The sequence below is a fragment of the Cyprinus carpio genome, chromosome A8 (assembly GCF_018340385.1).
Source record: "Cyprinus carpio isolate SPL01 chromosome A8, ASM1834038v1, whole genome shotgun sequence".
In the NCBI taxonomy this organism is placed as follows: Eukaryota; Metazoa; Chordata; class Actinopteri; order Cypriniformes; family Cyprinidae; genus Cyprinus; species Cyprinus carpio.
Window position 1 is genome coordinate 22,943,699 of NC_056579.1, and position 23,952 is coordinate 22,967,650.

At 36.2% G+C, this 23,952-nt stretch overlaps 1 protein-coding gene across 4 annotated transcripts; it reads right to left on the reverse strand.

Moving 5' to 3' along the window:
* Positions 1-10,288: 10,288 nt before the first annotated feature.
* Positions 10,289-23,487, reverse strand: LOC109068073 (Golgi membrane protein 1-like). 4 transcript variants are annotated; one of them, XM_042762852.1, is made up of 11 exons: positions 23,337-23,487; positions 18,018-18,188; positions 17,751-17,930; positions 12,765-12,819; positions 12,575-12,674; positions 12,376-12,481; positions 12,168-12,267; positions 11,202-11,333; positions 10,991-11,127; positions 10,561-10,936; positions 10,289-10,462 (listed from the first exon to the last, which is right to left on the reverse strand). In XM_042762852.1, exons 2-11 carry the CDS (start codon positions 18,147-18,149, stop codon positions 10,347-10,349), a joined length of 1,434 nt encoding a protein of 477 aa, XP_042618786.1. In that variant the 5' UTR covers positions 18,150-18,188; positions 23,337-23,487; the 3' UTR covers positions 10,289-10,346. The 4 variants fall into 4 exon arrangements, with proteins under 4 accessions (XP_042618786.1, XP_042618784.1, XP_042618782.1 ...); XM_042762850.1 differs by having other exon boundaries at positions 11,202-11,318; positions 12,087-12,267; XM_042762848.1 differs by having other exon boundaries at positions 12,087-12,267; positions 23,337-23,486.
* Positions 23,488-23,952: the final 465 nt, after the last annotated feature.

The window sequence follows — 23,952 nt, forward strand, 5'->3', positions numbered from 1 at the left end:
ATATGGAGTGCCACAAGGATCTGTCCTAGGTCCTCTGCTATTTTCAATACACATGTTGCCCCTCGGTAATATCATTAGAAAATATGGGATTAGTTTCCACTGTAATGCTGATGATACTCAACTATATATCTCAACAAGACCAGGTGAAACTTCAAAATTATCTAAGCTAACAGAGTGTGTTAAAAATGTAAAAGATTGGATGACCAATAATTTTCTCCTATTAAATTCAGATAAGACAGAGATATTACTTATTGGACCAAAAAACATTACACAGAATCTCATAGATTACAAATTGCAATTAGACGGATGTACTGTTACTTCCTCTACTGTCAAAAATCTGGGTGTTATATTAGACAGTAACTTGTCTTTTGAAAATCATATTTCCCATGTTACAAAAACAGCATTCCTCCATCTTAGAAACATTGCCAAGCTACGAAACATGTTACCTGTTTCTGATGCAGAAAAGCTAGTTCATATGTTCATGACCTCTAGATTGGACTATTGTAATGTACTGCTAGGTGGTTGTCCTGCATCCTACATAAACAAGCTACAGGTAGTCCAAAATGCAGCGGCTAGAGTCCTTACCAGGTCAAGAAAATATGATCATATTACCCTAATTTTATAGTCTTTGCACTGGCTACCTATTAAGTTCCGTATCAGTTACAAAATATTATTACTAACTTATAAGGCCCTTAATGCCTTAGCTCCTGCGTACCTAACTAGTCTTCTACCACGCTACAACCCATCATGCTCCCTAAGGTCACAAAACGCTGGACTTTTGATAGTACCTAAGATAGCAAAGTCCACTAAAGGAGGTAGAGTTTTTTCGCATTTGGCTCCCAAACTCTGGAATAGCCTTCCTGATAATGTTCGGGGTTCAGACACACTTCCTCTGTTTAAATCTAGATTAAAAACACACCTCTTTGGCCAAGCATTCAAATAATGCATCTCATAATTTTGGACTGCAGTTATATCTGATCAAATGCGCATTATTATTCTTTAGCTTGGGTTAAACTAATGAATTTTACTTCGATGGAACAGCAGCTATGCTAATTATGTCTCTATATATACAACATATAGGATTTACACAAGCTCCAGTCTGGATCCAGAACACCTGAGAAGAGATGATGCCAGCCTCTCAGAGGACCTCAGATGATGCTAACCCAGAGACAACATAATTTTGATTGCATAATTGCTGTTAATAGTGTTAATCGTCTGTTTGTTTACGTCTTGTAGTGATTTTTCTGAACATTTCTGCCGTATGCACATAAACTGACAGTCATCACTGATAAGCTACTACTAAATATTGTAGAAACTTAATTTTCTGTAAAGTTGCTTTGCAATGATTTGTATCGTAAAAAGCGCTATACAAATAAACTTGAATTGAATTGAATTGTTCTAACATCAAGCAATGCACACCACTGTGTAACATGTCATCTTAAATCACACACAAACTCCAAATGATTCTGACCTCGAATCTTTTTACATGACCTAAACCATTGTCAATACGTTTCAGGCACACAACAATACTATAATCTCTGCATCTTACTGACTAACTGCATCTTACCGACTAACACTAACTGCAGCAATAACACACAATTTGCTTTAGACCAACCTTGCAATTCAGCGACATGTTCAAAAGCAGATGGAGCTTGCGTCTCATTGTGGACTACCGGCTGCTCAACGCGAAGACATACCTGACTGCATCCTATCCCAACGAATCCAGAATCCTAGAAACTAGGGGTGAACTCTGGTTCATCACTGTGCTGACCAGGGTAACCTATCCTCAGGCTTCATGGGTAAAGACAGTAGGCAATCACGGCATTCATAACACCCTGGGGGCTTTCGAGTGTTTACGGATAACCTTTTGGCCTCACAAATGCCCTGGCCCGCTTTTTCAGAGGTACATGGAATAGTTCAGGAGAGTTAAGGGATGATATCTTTTGTGGTAATTCCCTATCTTGAACGACGTGTGTAGTCTTCAGCAAGGACTTCGAACAGCACCTCGGAAAAAAGGAACTTGAAGAAAGTGCTACAGCGACAGGAACAGTGTGGTATCAAGCTAAGGCCAAGAGAAATGTGACTTCTTTAACCGGGAAGTCTGCTATGTGGGCCGCATCATCTTCTGAACAGGGGTACATGCATGAACCCCCAAAGAAAAAGAGGCTGTGCAAGCACTAAAGTGGAGAACACCTAGCACTGTTTGCGTGAGGTGCAGGAAGCTCATGGGTTTCCTTGGTTACTACAGATCATACCATTGCTGACTTTGGCCAGAATAGCCCAAGCCTTTATATGAACTGTTTCAGACAAAGCCCATCATGTGCAAGACGAAAGGCTCAGGAAAAAGAGGGTACTCATCCTCGCAAGCACCTCCATCACGGCCAGTAGAGTGGACAGGGAGACATCAGTAAGCACTGGAGAAGCTAATCGCGGAGTTTTGACAAACCCACCCATAAATGGCATACCCAGACTTTGACTAAAGCCCATTTGTCCTTCATGTTTGATGGCGTCAGAAGAAGGCTGGTGAGCCGTACTGTACCAACGACAGGGAGGCAAACTCCGAGTAGTTGGTTATGGGTCTCTCGTACCCCTACCCCTGCCGAAAGGAACTACACAGCTGCATTCTGGGAAGTTGGAGTTCCTCGGACTCAAATGGCGATCACATGAGAGCGTTTCCGGGATTTCCTGTTTTCATGCGCCACATTTCCACTGTCTACAGTGATAATACACGCTTGACATATGTCATGAAAAACGGCAAAGCTCAATGCAGCGGGGCAACGTTGGGTTTCTGAGCTGGCAGACTACCGTTTCACTTTGAAATATAGACCAGACCGGCAAATCGAGATGCAGATTTCTTATCACTGGAGATCAGTGCCATAATTTGAAGTCACAGTCAGAGAGTGTACTCAGGAGTGTGAACCAAAGTGCTGGGATCAATTGGGGAAGTCCTAAAGGCACAACGACGTGGGGAAGTGGACTGGATATCTGCAATCACTTGGCAACATAGATGTCTTTCCAGAGGAGCTGAGGGGTGGACCAGATATCTGGTCAACGTCTAACACCGCAGGATATCAGGAGGGCCCAGCTGAGTGATCCAGTCATCAGCCGAGTACTTGATCTGAAACAGAAACAATGTCAATCTCAAACACACAAAGAAAAAATTAGGGAACCGGAAGCTGTGAGACGACTCTTACGAGAATGGCATCACCTGCAGATTAATGAGGAATGGTATCCTGCAAAGAAAAATAATGACTAGAACTCAGTTAGTTATCCCAGAAAACTTGAAAAGCATGATATACACAAGTACTTACATGAAGACATGGCCCACTAGGTTGCCGATCGCATGGTGGCAGCAGCTCGTGCACGGTTCTGTCTGGCGAAAATGAGAGAAGAGTATGGAGCATTATTTCACGAGAGTGTGTCGATGCCTAAGACAAAAGAAACCAAACCGGACCACCAGAACTCCAATCCAGAGCATTGAGACAACAGCTCCATTTTGAGATGATTTCGATTGGATTACTTGCACCTGGAGAGAAGCAGAGGGGGCGCAGAGTAGAGCCTCGTGGTCATTGACCACTTTTCAAGTTTGCTCAGGCTTACGCCACCAGAAACAAGTCTGGAAAGACTGCAGCCTGGAAAATCTTTGAAGATTTCATCATGCGCTTTGGTTTTATCCTGGAAGGATCCACCATGACCAGGGAGGGAGTTTGAGAACAGCCTGTTCCAAAAGCTACAGAGTTACTGCGGGATTAGGCCATTCACGTACAACTCCCTACCACCCCCAAGCTAACCCGGCAGAGAGGGTTGTAATAGGACGTTGTTGGGGGATGTTGAGGACCCTAGAGGAAACAGAGAAGTCGAAAGCTGGGCAGAACACCTGAACAAAGTTGTCCACACGCCTATAATTTCTACTGTGCTGCACGAGTCACAACCGCGGGATTTTCTCCATTCTTTCTCCTTTTTTGTCGAGAGCCAGTTCTCTCCAATTGATCTGGTGCTCCCCACAAAGCAATTAAAGAACACTCAGTCTCACACCGTGACTACGCTGAAAAGTGGAAAAGGTCTATGCAAGAAGCATATGAGATTGCGAAAAAGAACATGAAGAAGGCTGCTGCAAGGGGGCAAAGAAATTACAATCGGAAGGCATGGAGTTCTGTCCTGGAGCCAGGGGATCATGTGTTGGTGAGGAACCTGTCAGAAAGGTTGGCCCAGGAAAACTGCGAGCGTTCTGGGAAAAGCAAACGTATGTGGTGAAAGAAAGGAGAGGAAATGGCCCGGTGTATGTAGTCGGACCATTGGATGTGACTGGAAGGGAAAGAGTGCTGCACCGGAACCTTCTATTACCTTGTCCTTACCTGGTTGAGGAGCAGAGGACACCTGATGTTCGTCTTGGAAAGGAAAGGATTTCAGAGGAACAGTTCAAAACAGGGAGCACAACCACGACGAAATACTCACCATGAAAGCACCGACAGTTCCCAGCGATGAGGAGGTTAACTTGTGGGTTCCCAATGCAGAGAGCAGGAACATATTCTGGATCCATGTGCAGCAGAATTTCACCCTGGAAGAGAGGAGAGAAACAGGAAACCTGAAGAGGAAAACTGACATTGAAGAAATCGTTGACGGAATCTGTAAATATACCTGACTCGGATAAGGAGGGGGCAGATGAAGAAAGTGCTGGGAGAATCTTCAAGGGGAGCAGGAGCCGGAGGAAAGATTCGTTGGAGAAGCCGAGCATGAAGATAGTGATTTGGCATCGGAACCTATCAGGAGAACGTCTGCCAGAACCAGGCAACCTAGGAATCTGTACACGTATGATACCCTGGGTGAGCCCACGCTTCGACCAGTGAACTGGAGTGTTTGTGGTGGAAATACTGACTGGAGAACCTGCTGCGTACAACCCCAGCTGAGCATCGATCACCTGAATCTGTATCCTTCATACTAAGTAACACTAGTGAGAGTTGAAAAAAAATAATGTTCAAAGTAATAATTTTGTTAAGTGAGTTATAAACAGTTAAGGGTTTTGTAAGTGTACAACCGTAATAATGCTCTAAAGCAGAGTTATAGGCTGGTCAGCTAAAGGTATATTTGATAGGCTGGATGAAACACTAAGAGATTAATGCATTACTTAGGTGACATTTGAAATGTGTTAATACATTGTGGAGGTGTAGGGTGGTTGTGTCCACTTGTCATTGCAGGATGTTCTGGGGGGCCCACCAGCGAGCCTAAAGACAAGACACCTCTCAACATGCAACAAATCTAAAAGTTTAGATCATTGTTATTATGTCACAGCTGTATGGAAGTAAACTATATTGTTAAGCTGAGAAAGCATGTACATTACACTGTAATTGGAACTTACAGTTTCAGTATATACACAGAGATAGTAAATGAAAAATGTTTTGTAACATTTTATTTTTTTTTAGTGGGGGAGGGTGTAAGGACCTCAAATAATTATTTAATTTGTTTCATGTCTGTGTTTATTGTAGATAATTGTTACTAATATAATGTAGAGGATAAATGTTGAAAGTTTCAGAAATGTTGTATACTGTTGGGGGCGCTGTGAGAAGAAAGAGTAGTGGTTGAAGAAGAAAAAGAAGAAGAAGAGGAGTTAACACGTTTTGTTTCATGTTAAAGAAAGTAAACCCAATAATAAGAAACATAAAACAAAATAAAAAATCCAAAGAAATTATATCCAAACAAAACAATTTAATTAATTGTTAATTTCATAAAATTTTTTTCAACCAACAATTCAGCGACATGTTCAAAAAGCGTAAAAAAAGACATCGGGATCATCTTCATTGAATTTAGGAACAAGTTTTAAATTTTGATGCAACGGAAAACTTCCACAAACAGCAGAATCCACTGAGCTGTCCATCTTACCTTCTTTCAACAGTTTTAAATACTCAAGCTCCATTTTTGCTTTTTCGAACTCAAGTCTACCCTGTTCAGATTGTTGTTTCATCCTTTCATGGTCCATTTGTAACAACAATAACTCTTTTTGTTGATCAAAGGTTAAAACCGACAGTGAAGTAGATAAGCTTTGCACCTGTATGTCTTGAGTTTGCTCCATTTCTGCTGACAAAATCCCCTGTTCAATCAACTTACTTTCCAACTCAACTTTAATACTACTTTCTTTTAATTGCTTATCACTAATTTTAATTTCATAATGCTCTGCGATTCTTAAAAGCTGTTATTTTGTGCACTTACCTAACGAAGCATTCGAAGGCGATTGAACAAAGTGGAACAACAATAATCTGGGGCCATCGCCGATCTTTGACCACAAAGGGGTTAACTGGTTGCAGTTTCCCCTATTGGGTTCATGTGCTTAATTTCCCCCCACCAGTAACTGCATGAAGATCAGGTTCTAGTCAGTTAGAATGTTTATTTGGAAAAGGTAGATGGGGAAAATTCAGAGGGTTTGATTGCACAATTACATACTTACCGTCTGTGACGTTTTTATGGCTGATATTATACCAGTGACAATTCACAACCCCATGGAAGTGCTCCCGAGACAACTGCTACTACCCGCTTTCACCACAACACTACAAAAATAACAAAACCGACATTGCGAATAACAAGAAAGTGTGAATAACATAAATTTATTAACAAAATAGAACTAAACAGAAAGAAACAGTGTAGCATGAAGCAGTGGTGTAAAGTTGAGTGAATGCATGAGTGTCAATTTAAGTTATGTATTTGAATGTTTTAACATAAAGACTACTGTATTCCTGTGATTAAAGCTGTTTTCAGCATCATTACTCCAGTTTTCAGTGTCACATGATCCGTCAGAAATCATTCTAATATGCTGATTTGCTGCTCAGAAACCATTTCTGATTATTATCAATGTTGTAAACATTTGTGCTGCTTAATATTTTTGAGGAAACAATTTTTTTCATGATTCTCTTATGAATATTTGAAATGGTCCTTTGTGTCAGAGCCCTGGAGTTTGTCAGAAATAGAACACACCATCAGTTTATTGTCATGATTCATGGCCATAGCCAGGGTTTGAAAATGAGTGAGGTCCGGGTGGGGTTAATAATAATGGGTAGGTTTAGGGGTAGAGATGGGTAGGTTCAGGTATATGTAAGTTGGGAGGAGTTGGATCTGGATCCAACCACGCCCCCTGGCTCTTGTGTTCTGCATTGAGGACGATCTCCACTAGTTTGGGAACCACTGGAGTAGCCAATTTGTGCTCTATTAATTTGGTCTGTTACGATGCTCTATGTGTTTGATTACTAATGCTTGTGAAGTATGGTGTTGCACCCAGAGGACAAAAACGTTCAGCCTCAACTCTTTATCGTCATTTGTGTTGAAATTTGCAAAGCATACCAATTTGAATAAAACTATATAAATGCAAAATTTGAATTCATGAATATGTAACGGTATCCAATGTATAGCAAAATCCATATCATGGAACAACAATAATACCGGTAGTCAGCGCCCACCCCTAAGCCAATGGTGATCAGTTTTAAGGGTTGGTAACATAGTTATGACTGGATTTGGATGGATCGTTGTGATATCTCTTTGTTTCACCCACTGCTGCTGCATCCAGAGGTCCTAAGGAATTTTTAAGGCGGTCACAGGCCAAAAACCTTAGCAATTAGTCTGTAGATGGGTAAAGGGCAGAAACTGCGATGAGAAGTCCTGTCCTTTCCAAGCTTGGTTCCATAGGTCTTCTTCTGACCTCTAAGAGTTGTCTGGTTGTTGTCATAGCATCCTTATCTGATGGCGTTGTACAGATTGCATATGTTAGCCCACCAAGATCCAATCAGAATGAAGCAAACCTTTGTGGCCCTGCCATAAACTGGGCCCTGGAATGTGCTGTTCACCACAATTTGGGTTTGGGAAGACATGGGAAGAAGTCAGGGAAGCATTGGTCACTGGGTCAGCCAGCGTTGCTGCTCAGCCAGGTGAAACAGGCATTGTCAGTTTATATCAGCTTGTTGCCTTATTCTGGAGAACTGGGTTGCTCTGACTGGCGATAGGAGGAAAAGGACTGCAATGTTTCTTTCTTTCTTCTACTTAGTTTCTTTTTTATTCTGTTGAAAGTCTCATGTTCTAAGTTAAGTTTTGAGCAATAGCGCCACTATTGCTGACAAAAAGACTGTCCACTCTCTTGTGTCTGTCTGATCTCTGCTCATTGTGGTCAATGAATAACAGTAATGAATAACAGTTGCCTCTGTGTTTCACTAACTGATCCAGAACATGGGGCAATGGCTTATTGTATTTGTCAATTGACAAATGAACAAATTATTTGGGAGGTGAACTAATCGGATATGTTTTGGTCTGACATTAGTCATCAAATAATCGATAATATCTGATATCTTTGGCTGCATTATAATGCCTTCCTAATTCGTGGACATGTTCAAACGTCTCAGCTATTAAAAAAAGCGCTTAAATTGAATAAAGACCAAATTAAGTCATTTTGCTGAACAAAGTTCAACCTTGAACAGAATTTATAGAGGTAGGCTATATTATATTAAATTATCTCAGCCTCATACATCACTCCAATGGAACGCTTCTGCTGACAGAAAGTCTGGCTACACAATTATATTAAAGACTAGAGGAAGGCCATTTATTCCTTTGTTTTTTCTTTTAATTATTACATTTATTTTCCTGAGATTATATAGAGATAGGCTGGAGAGAGTTAAAATGCAAATGGTCTATTTCTGTTATAGCTGAATTCCAATTAAATATGCAACATAGTGAGGTCAGGTAAAAATGTAGCATACATGCTATCTTAAAAAAATCAGTATACAGCATATTCCACACTGTATGAAGCATACTAGCATTCCATTGCGAATGGCCAGTCATCACTCATCTACACTGTTAATCTATTAAATGCACACAATAGGCAGGAGAGCAACTAAAATATGTATTACATGATCAGAAACTCAGTGAGAAACCCATTTAAAAAAAAAAAGAAATATTACAGTTCCCAAAATGACATCTTAAAAAGAAATTAAAATGCAATTCTTTCATAAACATAAAAGTAACTTTTTACAGCATAAGAAGGACTGGATTGCACTGTTAAATGAGTGATAAGTGTCTTTCAGTCTAAACATCTAATATTCCTATGCATTTTTCAGTAGCTAAAATGATGAGACATCAAAACAAAACACAAAACCGTTAAGACCATATAAAGTAGCTTTTGTAACAAAACAGCTGTTGCTTTTGTTCTAGAACAAAGCATCTTTCATAAAAAGGGGTCATATGATGCTATATGCACTTTTACAAGTTGTTTGAACTGAAATGTGTGTTGGCAGTGTGTACATGGTGGATGTTAAAAATCCACCCAGTGTTTTTTTTTTTTTAATCTGCTCAAATCTTTACCCCTTTCTCATATAGAGCCGATCTCAGATGCCTGTCTATGATGTCACAAAAACAGGCCCCTCCCACAATAGTTTGATTGCCAGTAGCGTTTCAGCACAGACTGGACTGGCGTCTTACCTTAGACCCACCCTGAGTCAACACCCAAAATTCCACAAACAAAAAACAACAAAAGCACAATTATACAACAAATACTCCTAAGCGACTGAGGTGTTCTGTTGTTAGATGTAATAATGGACATAGCAGTTGTCATTTACTCCCGACATCTGAGCCACTGAAGACACAGTGGATTACGTTTGTTTTTGAAGAGAATGCATCCCCCATCTACATAAATGCGTCTATGGTCGCGTGAATCATTTGTGATCCAGCTTCACCTACAGAAGAAGTGAGTGTAAGGCAAATCGCCTTTCCTAATAATGTGCTAATTAGCAAGTTTCAAGATGAATGCGGCTAAAGTAAACAGTCCCTCAGAGAGCAGCTCGGAAGAGAGGGGTGGGGTCAGCAGAGCTCATTTACATTTAAAGGAAAATGCTGCCTAACTGCGTGCTCTGAAAAGAGCTGTTTTTGACAGGGTATAAAAGGTTTTTTACACTACCATTGAGAAATTTTAACCAAATAATGTTATATACTTTTCTTTAACCCTAAAGAATCATATCAACTTGTGGAAAATGGGTATCCTATGACCCCTTTAAGAAGGAAAATTCACCATGATGCATTAATTTAAAGGCTCAATGTCATAAGAGTAGTAGTTACATTCAAGTTGCACCTAAAACCAGTAATAGAAAAAGATTGTTTTCACCATGCCTGTCCTGGTAAGATGGATGAGACTCGTATCCTTCATTACACAGTAGTGCAGTTTTCACCCAGAACAAATCATTCTTTACACCAGGTGTCCTCTCCACCCATTGCGAAGGGAACTACACATCCGCAAACCCTGACTAAAACTCACCCTCAGATCACACATGATCAGGTAGTTGGAGGAATTGTTGCTGTCAACAGACACATCACGTGATCAGGAACTACATCTCTGCAAGCTCTGCCTGCAACTCATCCTCAGATTCTGGTTGGTTTTCATCATCACCAATGTAATTTGCCACATCATCCTCTAGCTCTTGACCAGCACCTTGATTTTCATCTGTAAAAATGCAGAAAATAATTATATATTATATATCATTATATTATATCAGAATTATATCATGAATATTTCAGATTCTGCGTGATATTGAATAGCACCTTTAATCTTGGACAGCTGCTTTTCAATCTCGCCCTCATTGTCATACATAATGGCATCTTCCTTCCCAATTGCAGCGTCTTCCTCTTTCCTGTCCTCAATGTTGGCATCTTCCTCTCTCTCGTCTCCAATCCCCATGTCATCCTTCTTTGGTTCTCCAATCACCATGTCATCTTCTTTTGGGTCTCCAATCCCCATGTCATCTTTCTTTGGGTCTCCAATCCCCATGTCATCTTTCTTTGGGTCTCCAATCACCATGTCATCTTTCATTGGGTCTCCAATCCCCATGTCATCTTTCTTTGGGTCTCCAATCACCATGTCATCTTCATTTGGGTCTCCAATCCCCATGTCATCTTCCTTTGGGTCTCCAATCCCCATGTCATCTTCTTGGGTCTCCAATCCCCATGTCTCATTTGGGTCTCCAATCCCCATGTCATCTTCCTTTGGGTCTCCAATCCCCATGTCATCTTTCTTTGGGTCTCCAATCACCTTGTCATCTTTCTTTGGGTCTCCAATCACCATGTCATCTTCCTTTGGGTCTAAAATCCCTGCTTCATCCATTACAGTATCTGTATGAAGACAGATAAAATTAGTAATGTGTGGGTGTTTAGCTTTGATGGCTGAATTTTCTTTGTTACCCCACCTGCGGCCTTTGAAGCCTGTGCTTTAACATCCACCACTGCTTCTGGAACTTCTTTGGCTGGTTTCTTAGGAGTCTCATTCTTATTGGTGAGTTTGGAGGTGGGGATGGGTGAGTCTTCTAAAATTACAGCATCTTAGAGAAGCAGACAAATGTTGTTAAAAAACATGCTGAAGGTTTTGCTGGAGAATTTTGTTTCTCCCTGTTCAAGCCAAGCGTGATAACTATAACTATAATAGCATCCATACTATCTATACTAAACACAGTTTATTTTATTTGTATTTTTGCTCGATTGTACTTATTTGTGCTGTTACATTTAGTTAGATTATTTATAATTTTCTCTATTTTTATTTGACCATAAGTCCTTTTTCTCCTTAACCGAACCGTGACCCAAAAACCCTGAAACGAACCATGAGCAATCTGAACTGTTCACCCCTAGTATTGTACTGCACATCCAAGTGTAACAGATTATCAGAAAACATGGAATGTTTTAAGCACTGAATGCTAAATGGATTTTGAGGTGCGGAGGTTGCACTGAAAAAAGGCAGATGAACGTAAGCTTGCAAGAATGGGGTTTAAGCAGACAAATGATTAGAAAAGTCTGGCTTACGTTATTAGAGAGAAGTCTGCCATTTCACCAGAAGATCTGAGTTACGATATTTTGATTAAACATTACAAAGTCAAAAAAAGAAAAAAAAAAAAGAAAGAAAACATATGCACGGATAAATCGTTCAAGATAAGATTAATAACATGCATGTGGTACTCGTGCTAATATCATTGGTTTGTTAAGAAGAGCCTTGCTATTACTCTTCTGAGTGATCTGACTTTCAATGAATAAGGGACACGAGCCAGTAATCAACCACCTTGAAACCAACAGGCAACTCGTACCTTTCTCATCCTTTTTCACAACTAACTTATTGGTTTGGACGCGAACATCATTTTTAGACTGTGAATCCACATCTGGTTTGCCTTTTGGAGATTGTGTCACATTTTTATCAGAATGGTTTGTAGCGGGAACATCAGATTTGGCTTTTGAAACAGAGACTTTCTGTATGGAACCACCAGCATCCTGTTAAGGACAGAGTTTGTGTAAGTGGAAAGGGGTAAAGAGACACCAAAAAGATAAGAATCACTATAAAGGAGCCATTTTAGGACACTTTTTCCCCATTAACCATACCTGTGAAGCAACTTTTTCAGATGTCTTTTGCTTTTCCAGTTTGGCAGCTGCAATTTTCGCATTGCATTCATCTTTCATGGCCTCAATTTGTTTGTTGCACTGAGTCCTGCAAAATCCCATCCCACATAGCCATTATCATACTGATCAAGGACTATAATGTCTTTTGTATTGTAGATTAGAGCATTCAGAATTAACCTACATTTCACTGGTGGATTTCTTAAGCGTGTCCATGTTACTTTGACAGGACTTCAGCTCGCTCTGCATTTTATTAACATCCTCCATTAATGACTTCATGCGGTCTAGAAACAGAAAATCAACAGTAATGTGAAGAAAAGGTGATATGCATCATAGAGCACATATAATAGGACAAATATGAGGTAGACACTTACTCTTCATGTCTTGCACTGTTTTAATACTGGAGGAAATATTGAGCTTCAGTTTATCCTATGACAGAGAAAAGAGTTTTAGAACCAAAAACAGAACCAAGCACATCCAGTATGACATTTTTGCCCATCAAAACCTAGCGACATGTCTTCCTAAAGAGCAATTTTGTGTTTAATAGCAGACCTGCTTATATAGACAGTAGGGGTGTAACGGTAAACAAACATGAAGGTTTTGACGTCACGGTTCGGCATGGTTTTGGTACAGCAGGAGAAAAAAACTAAACATAAAATAGCTTTTTTATATTAAACAAATATTACCTCATATTCTTCTCTAAACTGTAGGGAGCCCTTTTACATTGCTATAGGGTTACAAATAGGGTTGGAAACTGGAAACTTTCCATGGGAATTAACGGGAATATATGGGAATTAATGGGAATAAACTGGAAATTTGCAAAATAGCTTGAACTGGGGACTTAAATGTAGTTGAGAAAAATCCTGCAGCATAATCTTGGTTAAAACAATCTGGTTTAATGCAATTTCAGTTAAATTTCTACCCTACACATTACTCAATCACATGCACACAGCACACTGCTTACTGCAGGGCTATTGAGGCCACACCCTCTACATACACTGTGCTTTCCACCATAACATGAACAGATCATTTCTTGAATCCTGCACACAAAATATCAAAATTTCCATCTTGGTAAGTATTAATGTAAATTACATGAATATTACAAAAACTAGTTTAAAACGTCCTTGTGCTGTGTGTAATATACTCTGCAACTAAATTAGGCTATACCATTGTAAAAACAAATACACTGACTGAACAAATCATATAGACTGGAACAATCATGTAGGTGAGATGATAATAAAACAGAAGTCTTAAAAATGACCCTCCCCCACACACACTCCCCTCCAGTTTCTCTGAAGCCACGCTTGCTGCATTTGAGCCCAAAGACTACATCCAAGTTTTGATATTTTAAATACATTTAAAATCTATGGGATTCAAGTTTAACTAGTAAATACCAAAAAGTGTTTATACAGTAGCTAGCTAGCCAGTAAAATCAAGATATGAAAAATCTAAGCGAGTAAGCACTATTTAATTGACAATTTATGAGGTATAAACTAGCTCAAGCTGTGATGCTCTTTCTGCTAACCAGTTTTCTATTATCATACATAAGTACAGTACTGCTCAAAAGTTTGGAAACATTACTATTTTAATGTTTTAAACATTGCATATATTTTGCACATCAAGCTTATAGGCTTGATGTGCTATAAGCATCAAGCTTTAATTTATTTGATAAAAAATACAGAACAAAAGAGTTATATTGCACAGTATTAATAAAATGTAAAATATTTTAAAATTTTAATAATGGTATTAAAATTTAAAATAATGATTTTGTTTTATATATATATATTTTAAAATATGTTTTTCTGTGATTCTTCAGATATATATATATATATATATATATATATATATATATATATATATATATATTATATATATATATATATATATATATATATATAAGTGTTGGGGAAAGTTACTTTTAAAAAATGATTACAATATTGCGTTAATCCCTAAAAAAGTAACTAAATTACGTTACTTAGTTACTTTTTATGGAAAGTAATGTGTTGCATTACTTTTGCGTTACTTTCACGTGTTTTAAATATAGCAGGGCTTGATTGTTTTTAATATAAGAAGTTCTATATATAGCAAATGTAAAAGCCCTTTCACACCAAAAAGTGTAATGAATAAACCTCAGGCTGAAGGAAATAAATTCCATCTGTACAGTAGAACACAGGAGAAGAAGGTTCAACACTCTTCAGCAATAAAAAAAAAAAAAAACAATGAAGCACAATTGTTAGTTTATCTAAAGTCATTTTTGATTATTAGTATGGTTGAACTGGATCATTAAGGTCAGCAGCAAAGACACTAATAAAATGGGATTAGATACATTTTGTGTTATTTAATATATTTAAATATTGCATTTAATTATCGTCATATTCTGAGTTTGCATTTCACTGTTTTGATTATTTTGATGAATACTAAATCTGTTTTTTTTTTTTTTTATTTGTGAGTGGGATGAATTAATGCACATTCACATTTAGTCTACAACTACAGTAACATCATGTTCACACAGCGCACACAACACCTCCGAACTTCCGATTTCTCCCAATTGGGAACAGAAGACTTGTCAGTCAAAAAATGGGAATACAAAGTATATATTACTTTACTAGTATACTGAAAAAAGTAATCTGATACGTAACTCGCGTTACTTGTAATGCATTACCCCCAACACTATATATATATATATATATATATATATATATATATATATATTAAAATATGTTTTTCTGTGATTCTTCAGAAATCATTCTAATATATGCTGATTTATAATCTTAAATTTTAGAAAAAGTTGTGCCGTTTTATTTATTTATTTATTTTTTTCAAACTATTTATTATTATTATTATTATTATTATTTGATGAATAAAGATTATAAAAAAAGAACAGTGCTCATTTAAAATAGAAATCCTTTTTAAACAATACAGTATCATTCAAAAATTTGGGGTCAGTATTATTATTATTTTTTTTAAATAAATTAATACTTTTATTCAACAAGGATGTGTTAAATTAATCAAAAAGTAAAGACTTATATTGTTAGAAAAGATTTCTATTTTGAATAAACACTGTTCACTCATCATTCATCAATAAATCCTGTAAAAAAAAAAGCATCACAGATTTCCCCCAAAAAATCCAAATGTAATTTTAAAAATTTGTATTAGTTTGCATGCATATGAGCCTATGATCAAACAAAATGTTTATATATATATATATATATTTATATATATTTATATATATATATATATATATATATGTTTGTATATGATAGTTTTATAAGTTTCCCCAAATTTCCAAAAAATTCCCGTAAATTTCTGGTAAATTTAAAATTTGGAATATTTCCAAAATTCCCCAGAAAAGTTGCCATGGAAAGTTTCCGTCCCTTTGCAACCCTAGTTACAAATAACAACAGAGCCCAAACATAAATTCAATTACTACTTATCTTTATATAATAATCAACACTAAAATTAAAAAAATGGTATGCAAACAAGTACATTTCACATAATGCAGTTTTTAAATTAATTTCTAAATGATAAATTTTCTATTTGTTGGTGAAATATAATCATTTACACATGGCTGTCATACTTGTTTCATAACAGATTTATTTAAATATACATTAAATAATTAAGACTCACTAACAGGTAAAGTAATATAATGAGTATATAGTCTAATATTTATCAAATTGCTCTTCTCTAGACTTAATTTCTCTAGCAAACTAACGCAACAGAATATCTGCCCATATAGTAGAGGTTCTCAGGGGGTCGGGGCCCATTAGGCGGCCTCAGCAAACTTCCAAGGGGGCCTCAAGGTGACTTACAATAAGACAAAACAAGCACTAAAATAAGAAACTAAAAATCAAGATATTTATTATTTCTTTTTTTTTTCTTTGAAAAAGCAAGTCTTAGAAAACCTGAATATACTGTATAATGTAGTCTCATTATGAAAGTGTGTTTTCTATACCTTTTACTTGATATGACAAGCTTTTTGCTATATATATTTTTTTTTATCATTTTAATTATATTATCTTAGCAAGTCTTAGACTAGAGGCTAGGGAACCTTCGAATATATACAATAAAAACCACTAGAGGCTAGGGAACCTTCGAATATTGTCATGTACCATGGGGGTTGTGAACCACTGGTATACAGTTTTTTGGGTATCAAAACCTTGTGAGATAACTAAAAACAGCATTTTTGGGAATCATAGAATACATGCCTATATAGATAGCATGTAGAGCTGCCTATGTAGAGAGCATTTTGGACATTAGAATGTACGCGCCTAACTAGACAGCAATTTTTGCCATCAATACCTAGTGATGCTCATGTTACATTACTGTTACATAACCCTATATCACCATCTAGCGTCCCAGTTTGTACAATGAAGGATCTGTTAATGGCAAATTTTGGCATATATTTTGCAATAATATTAACATAAAAGGCTAGATGATTTTGTCTCTAAAATTCTTTCACTGTGAAGTGCTTTAATTTGGTTCATTAGATACAGGAGGAGTGGCTTTGCAATTGTTGCAATAAGCCACAAATTATAAGTGATTTCCAGAACTGAAAAAGTAATGTAAATAACAACAAATAAGTAAAAAAATTAATAAATCTCATAACCACGTTTTTATAATGAATATATACATTTTTTCTAGTTATGCTCATGTAGAAATATTTTAATAAATATTAAAATAAATATTTTGAATAAATGCTGTTCTTTTTAACTTTTTATTCATCAAAGAATCTTGAAAAAAGTTTTGCAGTTTCCAAAAAAAATTATTTGGCAGCACAACTGTTTCCAAAACTGATAATTCTAATAATAAATCAGCATATTAGAATGATTTCTGAAGGATCATGAGACACTTTACACTTTAATAATTTCTGATGGAAATTCAGCTTTGCATCACAGAAATAAATTACATTTTAAAGGATATTAAAATAGAAACCACTATTTTATATTGTAATAACATTTTGCAAGATTACGCTTTTTTTTCTGTATTTTTGATCAAATAAATGCAGCCTTGATGAGCATAAGAGACTTCTATAAAAAAAAAATATCAATCATTTACAAACTTCTGAGGCAGTATATATATAGATATATATATATATATATATATATATATATATATACACATATATATATATATATATATATATATATATATATATATATATATATATATATATATATATATATACACATATACACACACACACACACACAGTCATGGTGAGCGTGGGAGACTTCTGTCAAAAACATTAAAGAATCATACTTAATCCAAACTTTTGACTATTGAATATATTGTAATACAATTAGTTTCTTAAATCATGACCAAAAACCGCACAAGTGAGTGTAAGATGAGTGTTTTCATACTCTTTCATGTTTCCAGGTGATGAGAGTGTTCTCCTGCTGTCTCTGGTGTGTTTCCTCCAGCAACTCCATCTGCTCGTTCTGTCTGCGTGTGTCCTCCATGGCCATTAGCTTGCTGTGCTGCTCTCGGTCTCTGTCTGCAGCCAGCTCCCTCATGTGGCCCTCCAGCTCCAATATCCTGCTCTGGAGAACAACACAAAGCAAATTACAGTTAACAGCCCCACACACCACCACTTTCCACAGACTACATCTAAACACAGAGTGTCAAACCTGCAGCTCGCTGTTTCTTGAGTTTGAGACCCAGTAGTTGAAGCAAAGCAGGAGGACGCAGGTGATGAGAGCCGCCATCAGCAAAGACGGGGGGCGACCGCCACGTCGAACGTTTCCGAGGGTACCCATCATGCTCGGTCACAGTCCCACAAACACCTTAAAAATGGGTTTCTGTGAAAGAAAGCATAAACTTTATATAGCGTAGACATTTATAACCGCATAACAAAGGAAATAACAGCAAAAAATGCAAAAATGTAAAAAAAAGAAAAATAAATAAGTGAGGAGAACAGACATCTGTGTCACAAAACCAAATGCATGAGGCATTTTTAGCCATCAAACTGATCTAGACTGCATTTTGGGGGACTATAACATACCTGCCTATTACAGACCTGCCAACCTTGGAATTTTTTTTTTTTTTTTTTTTTTTGAGTACCATCAGCGAGTGGAGTGGGGATAAACAGTTTTACTGTTTACCATAACGGTTTAGTTAATTTTTGCTTTTTAGTTGTTGTTTTTTTATATTATATATACACAGTACAGGTCAAAAGTTTGGAAACATTACTATTTTTAATGTTTTTGAAAGAAGTCTCTTCTGCTCATCAAGCCTGCATTTGTTTGATCAAAAATACAGAAAAAACAGTAATATTTTTAAATATTATTACAACTTAAAATAATAGTTTTCTATTTGAATATACTTTAAAAAAATAATTTATTCCTGTGATGCAAAGCTGAATTTTTCAGCATCATTACCCCAGCCTTCAGTGTCACATGTAACATCCAGTCTATACACATGATCATTTAGAAATCATTCTAATATTCTGATTTATTATGAGTGTTGGAAACAGTTCTGCTGTCTAATATACAGGTCCTTCTCAAAAAATTAGCATATTGTGAAAAAGTTCATTATTTTCCATAATGTAATGATAAAAATTAAACTTTCATATATTTTAGATTCATTGCACACCAACTGAAATATTTCAGGTCTTTTATTGTTTTAATACTGATGATTTTGGCATACAGCTCATGAAAACCCAAAAATTCCGATCTCAAAAAATTAGCATATTTCATCCGACCAATAAAAGAAAAGTGTTTTTAATACAAAAAAAGTCAACCTTCAAATAATTATGTTCAGTTATGCACTCAATACTTGGTCGGGAATCCTTTTGCAGAAATGACTGCTTCAATGCGGCGTGGCATGGAGGCAATCAGCCTGTGGCACTGCTGAGGTGTTATGGAGGCCCAGGATGCTTCGATAGCGGCCTTAAGCTCATCCAGAGTGTTGGGTCTTGCGTCTCTCAACTTTCTCTTCACAATATCCCACAGATTCTCTATGGGGTTCAGGTCAGGAGAGTTGGCAGGCCAATTGAGCACAGTAATACCATGGTCAGTAACCCATTTACCAGTGGTTTTGGCACTGTGAGCAGGTGCCAGGTCGTGCTGAAAAACTAAATCTTCATCTCCATAAAGCTTTTCAGCAGATGGAAGCATGAAGTGCTCCAAAATCTCCTGATAGCTAGCTGCATTGACCCTGCCCTTGATAAAAACACAGTGGACCAACACCAGAAGCTGACATGGCACCCCACACCATCACTGACTGTGGGTGCTTGACACTGGACTTCAGGCATTTGGGCATTTCCTTCTCCCCAGTCTTCCTCCAGACTCTGGCACCTTGATTTCCGAATGACATGCAAAATTTGCTTTCATCCGAAAAAAGTACTTTGGACCACTGAGCAACAGTCCAGTGCTGCTTCTCTGTAGCCCAGGTCAGGCGCTTCTGCCACTGTTTCTGGTTCAAAAGCACACGCCTGTGCACGGTGGCTCTGGATGTTTCTACTCAGCAGGTCCCCCAAGGTCTGGAATCGGTCCTTCTCCACAATCTTCCTCAGGGTCTGGTCACCTCTTCTCGTTGTGCAGCGTTTTTTGCCACACTTTTTCCTTCCCACATACTTCCCACTGAGGTGCCTTTGATACAGCACTCTGGGAACAGCCTATTCGTTCAGAAATTTCTTTCTGTGTCTTACCCTCTCGCTTGAGGGTGTCAATGATGGCCTTCTGGACAGCAGTCAGGTCGGCAGTCTTACCCATGATTGCGGTTTTGAGTAATGAACCAGGCTGGGAGTTTTTAAAAGCCTCAGGAATCTTTTGCAGGTGTTTAGAGTTAATTAGTTGATTCAGATGATTAGGTTAATAGCTCGTTTAGAGAACCTTTTCATGATATGCTAATTTTTTGAGATAGGAATTTGGGTTTTTCATGAGCTGTATGCCAAAATCATCAGTATTAAAACAATAAAAGACCTGAAATATTTCAGTTGGTGTGCAATGAATCTAAAATATATGAAAGTTAAATTTTTATCATTACATTGTGGAAAATAATGAACTTTTTCACAATATGCAAATTTTTTGAGAAGGACCTGTATTTGATGAATAAAAGGTTCAAAAGAACTGCATATAAAAGTGATAGTAAAGAAAATATATTATTAGAATATATATATATATATATATATATATATATATATATATATATATATATATATATATATATATATATATATATATATATATATATATATATTCTAATAATATATTTTCTTTACTATCACTTTTTATCAATTTAACACAAATCCTTGCTGAATAAAAGTATTGATTTTATTTAAAAAAAGAAAGAAAAGAATTACTGACCCCAAATTACTGACCAGTAGTGTATATTGTTATTACAAAATATTTATATTTTAAAAACATAGCTTCTTTTTTTTTTTTTTTTTTTATTCATCAAAGTATCCAAAAAAATCAGCAGAACTGTTTACAACCATAACAATTAACAAATACAAAAATAAATACAAACATACATTTCTAAAGGATCATGTGATAATGATCCTAAAAATTCAGCTTTGCATCACAGAAATAAATGATAATTTAATGTATAATAAATTGAAGATCAATTATTTTAAATTGTAATAATATATCACAATATTACATTTTTTTCCTGTATTTTTTATCAAATAAATGCAGGCTTGATGAACAGAAGAAACTTCTTTCAAAAACATTAAAAATAGTAATGTTTCTAAACTTTTGACCTGTACTGTATATATATATGCCATTTAAAAAAGAAAGAAACTCCAGGTGACTTTAATTAAGACTCCAGTACACTTCTGTATAGGGCTGGGTGATATGTGCAAAAATTCATATCTCTGTATTTTTTGGCTGATTTGCGGTATACAGTAGCCTATATATCCCGGTATTTTGTATTTGGATTAAACAAATAAAGTGACTGTAAGCATGTAGGCATATATTATGTGCAAAAAAAGAGTTAAAATCACATTAAATTGTATTATTGTAACATTGCAATCTACAATAAAGTTACTAAACTAAAAATTAAAATAAATTGTAGGTTTAAAATTCTACGTTTCACATTTATTGTCCAACTACAAATATTTCAGCAAAATGTATACTTTAGTCAGAGTTATTGCGCTCCTATTTCAAGAGGTCTGTCTGTCGTTCTAAACGAAGTCTGTGGAGTTTACCGGAGAATCGCTAAAGCAAAAGCTCATGCACTTCTGACAGAAAAATGGAAATATTTCCATGGCTTTTTTAACATTTACAGATGGAGAATATACCTGGGAAATGCAAGTTCTGCATTAAGGAAACCAGCACATCTCTCTGTCAGCGTCTCTGTCAGCCTCACACGAAGCCTTTCTGTCAGAGATTCTAATCACGTCATGATGTAGCAGCAGTAAAACTGCTCATAACGCAGTATTGTTTTCATGCATATTTCAAAGACAAGCATAATTTTGTTTCAGAGACTTTCTGAATAGATCAAATCAGCTACTTACTAAAACACGTCTGGTGAGAGACTAATATACTTCAATATAATCAAACTGTTCAGAAGTCATTTCACTGTAAATGTGCGCCTCAATTCTGCATCAACACACTTTTTATTTGTTTAAGCAAATAATCTTGTAGTTATTCTTTAGAATTATTATAACTAGTTATCCATGATCAAAACTTTGCTGTAAAACCTGTTGTACACAATCTACTACATGCCTTCTCTCGTCTGATTGATAGTTTATACTTTTTAAGGAAGTAAAAAGCATTTTTGCACAACTGTAAAAAAAAAAAAAAAAAAAAGTCCACCTTCAGGTCGCAGTTCACGTCTTTTTGCTGTTAAATCTTTACTGAATTTTATAGAGTAAACATAATATCAACTTTTATATTGTAACATATATCATGTATATTTGACAATATTGATTGAAGCAACGTATATTTACTTGATTATCCATTCATCTTTATTATATTTTTTGAGTATTAAATATGATCCATCAGTCTTTTGAGGAATGTTTATTGTTTTATCTCTCAAACTTAACTGTATCGCACTGCATTGTATGTTTAGCCTCCATCATAAAACTAACTATTTAAATATCACCTTCCTAAGACACATTATTGGGAAATACAGAGTGAGAACCGATATTAATATGCATTTTTTATGTACGTAGTCTGCCGTACTGTTATAAAGATCTCATTGATTAACATTACAAGAGTTTCATTTTCATCTTCCTTTTATGGCCATATAATTATTAACAACTCATATAATAATTAGCAACTATTTTTGCTCAGTTTGAGGCTCTGAATAAAGTTGAGGTGTTTTTTCATCCTTGAGTAGGAGCTCCATACGTATATATAATTAAAATAAAAAGATGTATAAAATATAATAAAGAAAAACACATGCCGTTTCATTAATAAAAAAATAAATTAATTAAAAAAAAAATCCCTGGCTGTTATTTAATATTTAAGGCTTTAAAATGGTAAACCCCAAACATTTTTTTTTTATTATTTCCTCAAAGAACTTTGTTTTCTGGGTGTGCCATTAAAAGCTGCTGTTGGTTAATTCACTCGACCTGCACTTTTTATTGACATCGTGACTAAACAAATATCGCAGAGAACAGCGAGTGCACAGGATGCAAACCAGGATCAAGTGGAGGAGTTTATGGAAATCATATAAGTGTGATGAAACGTTAATAACAGTGACTGTGCTATTAATAATATTCACCAGAGACTTTAACAGGAGGCAACTGCAACTACTGTGCCTTTCAAATGGAAAAAGACAAAAAAAAAAAAATACTGTACGAACGATTAAAAGTATTAGAAAGTATTACTATTATAATAATACAAACAAGCCACACACTGAAAATACAAATCGATTTTAGTACGAAACTGCTTTTGTTCTGGTAGCACGCTTGCTAATACACCTACTGTTACTATTATTTTCACACTTTCCTCTTTATTTCAGATGCATGTTATATATTAGTGTCAAACTGTTCTTACCGGAGTGAAATGAAACTGGTGTGGTCAGGAAGAGAGATGAATTATGGACATATCGATATTCGACAGTCTTCCGGGGTTGCGGTTTAACTGGTTTCCGTGTTAGCTGGTGACTTCTTGCGCTGCGCTTAAATCATAGACAGTAAAAGAAACGATCTGACAAACGATCCGCCGCAGATTCGCCATTTCTTCTTCCTCTTCTTTGGTGTTTTAATGTCTGTGTGGATCAAGATTTATTCAATGTATATGATGAGGAGAGAGAGGGGAGAGCTATATAAACCAAAACACATAAAAAACAAACAATTATAAACTAAAAGTAAATACAAAAACATTATTTATAGCCTATTCTATATTATCTTACTTAATTCACAATCTTTTATTACCTTAATAATATCATCATATATCTTGTTAGCTGATTTCCCCAATAAACCTGACAAAGAAGAGTCATGGTGTTGACTGAATGAGGCGAAATCTCTCATTGTTGTATTTTACACGTTGAAGTAATACATGTTTAACTGTTTCTTGTTGATTGACCACTGACTGTGGGAGATGTTTCTCAAAATACTTCTGGACTATATACCATATCAGAAGTTGATTAGAATTGTCTTCCAGTTGCTGC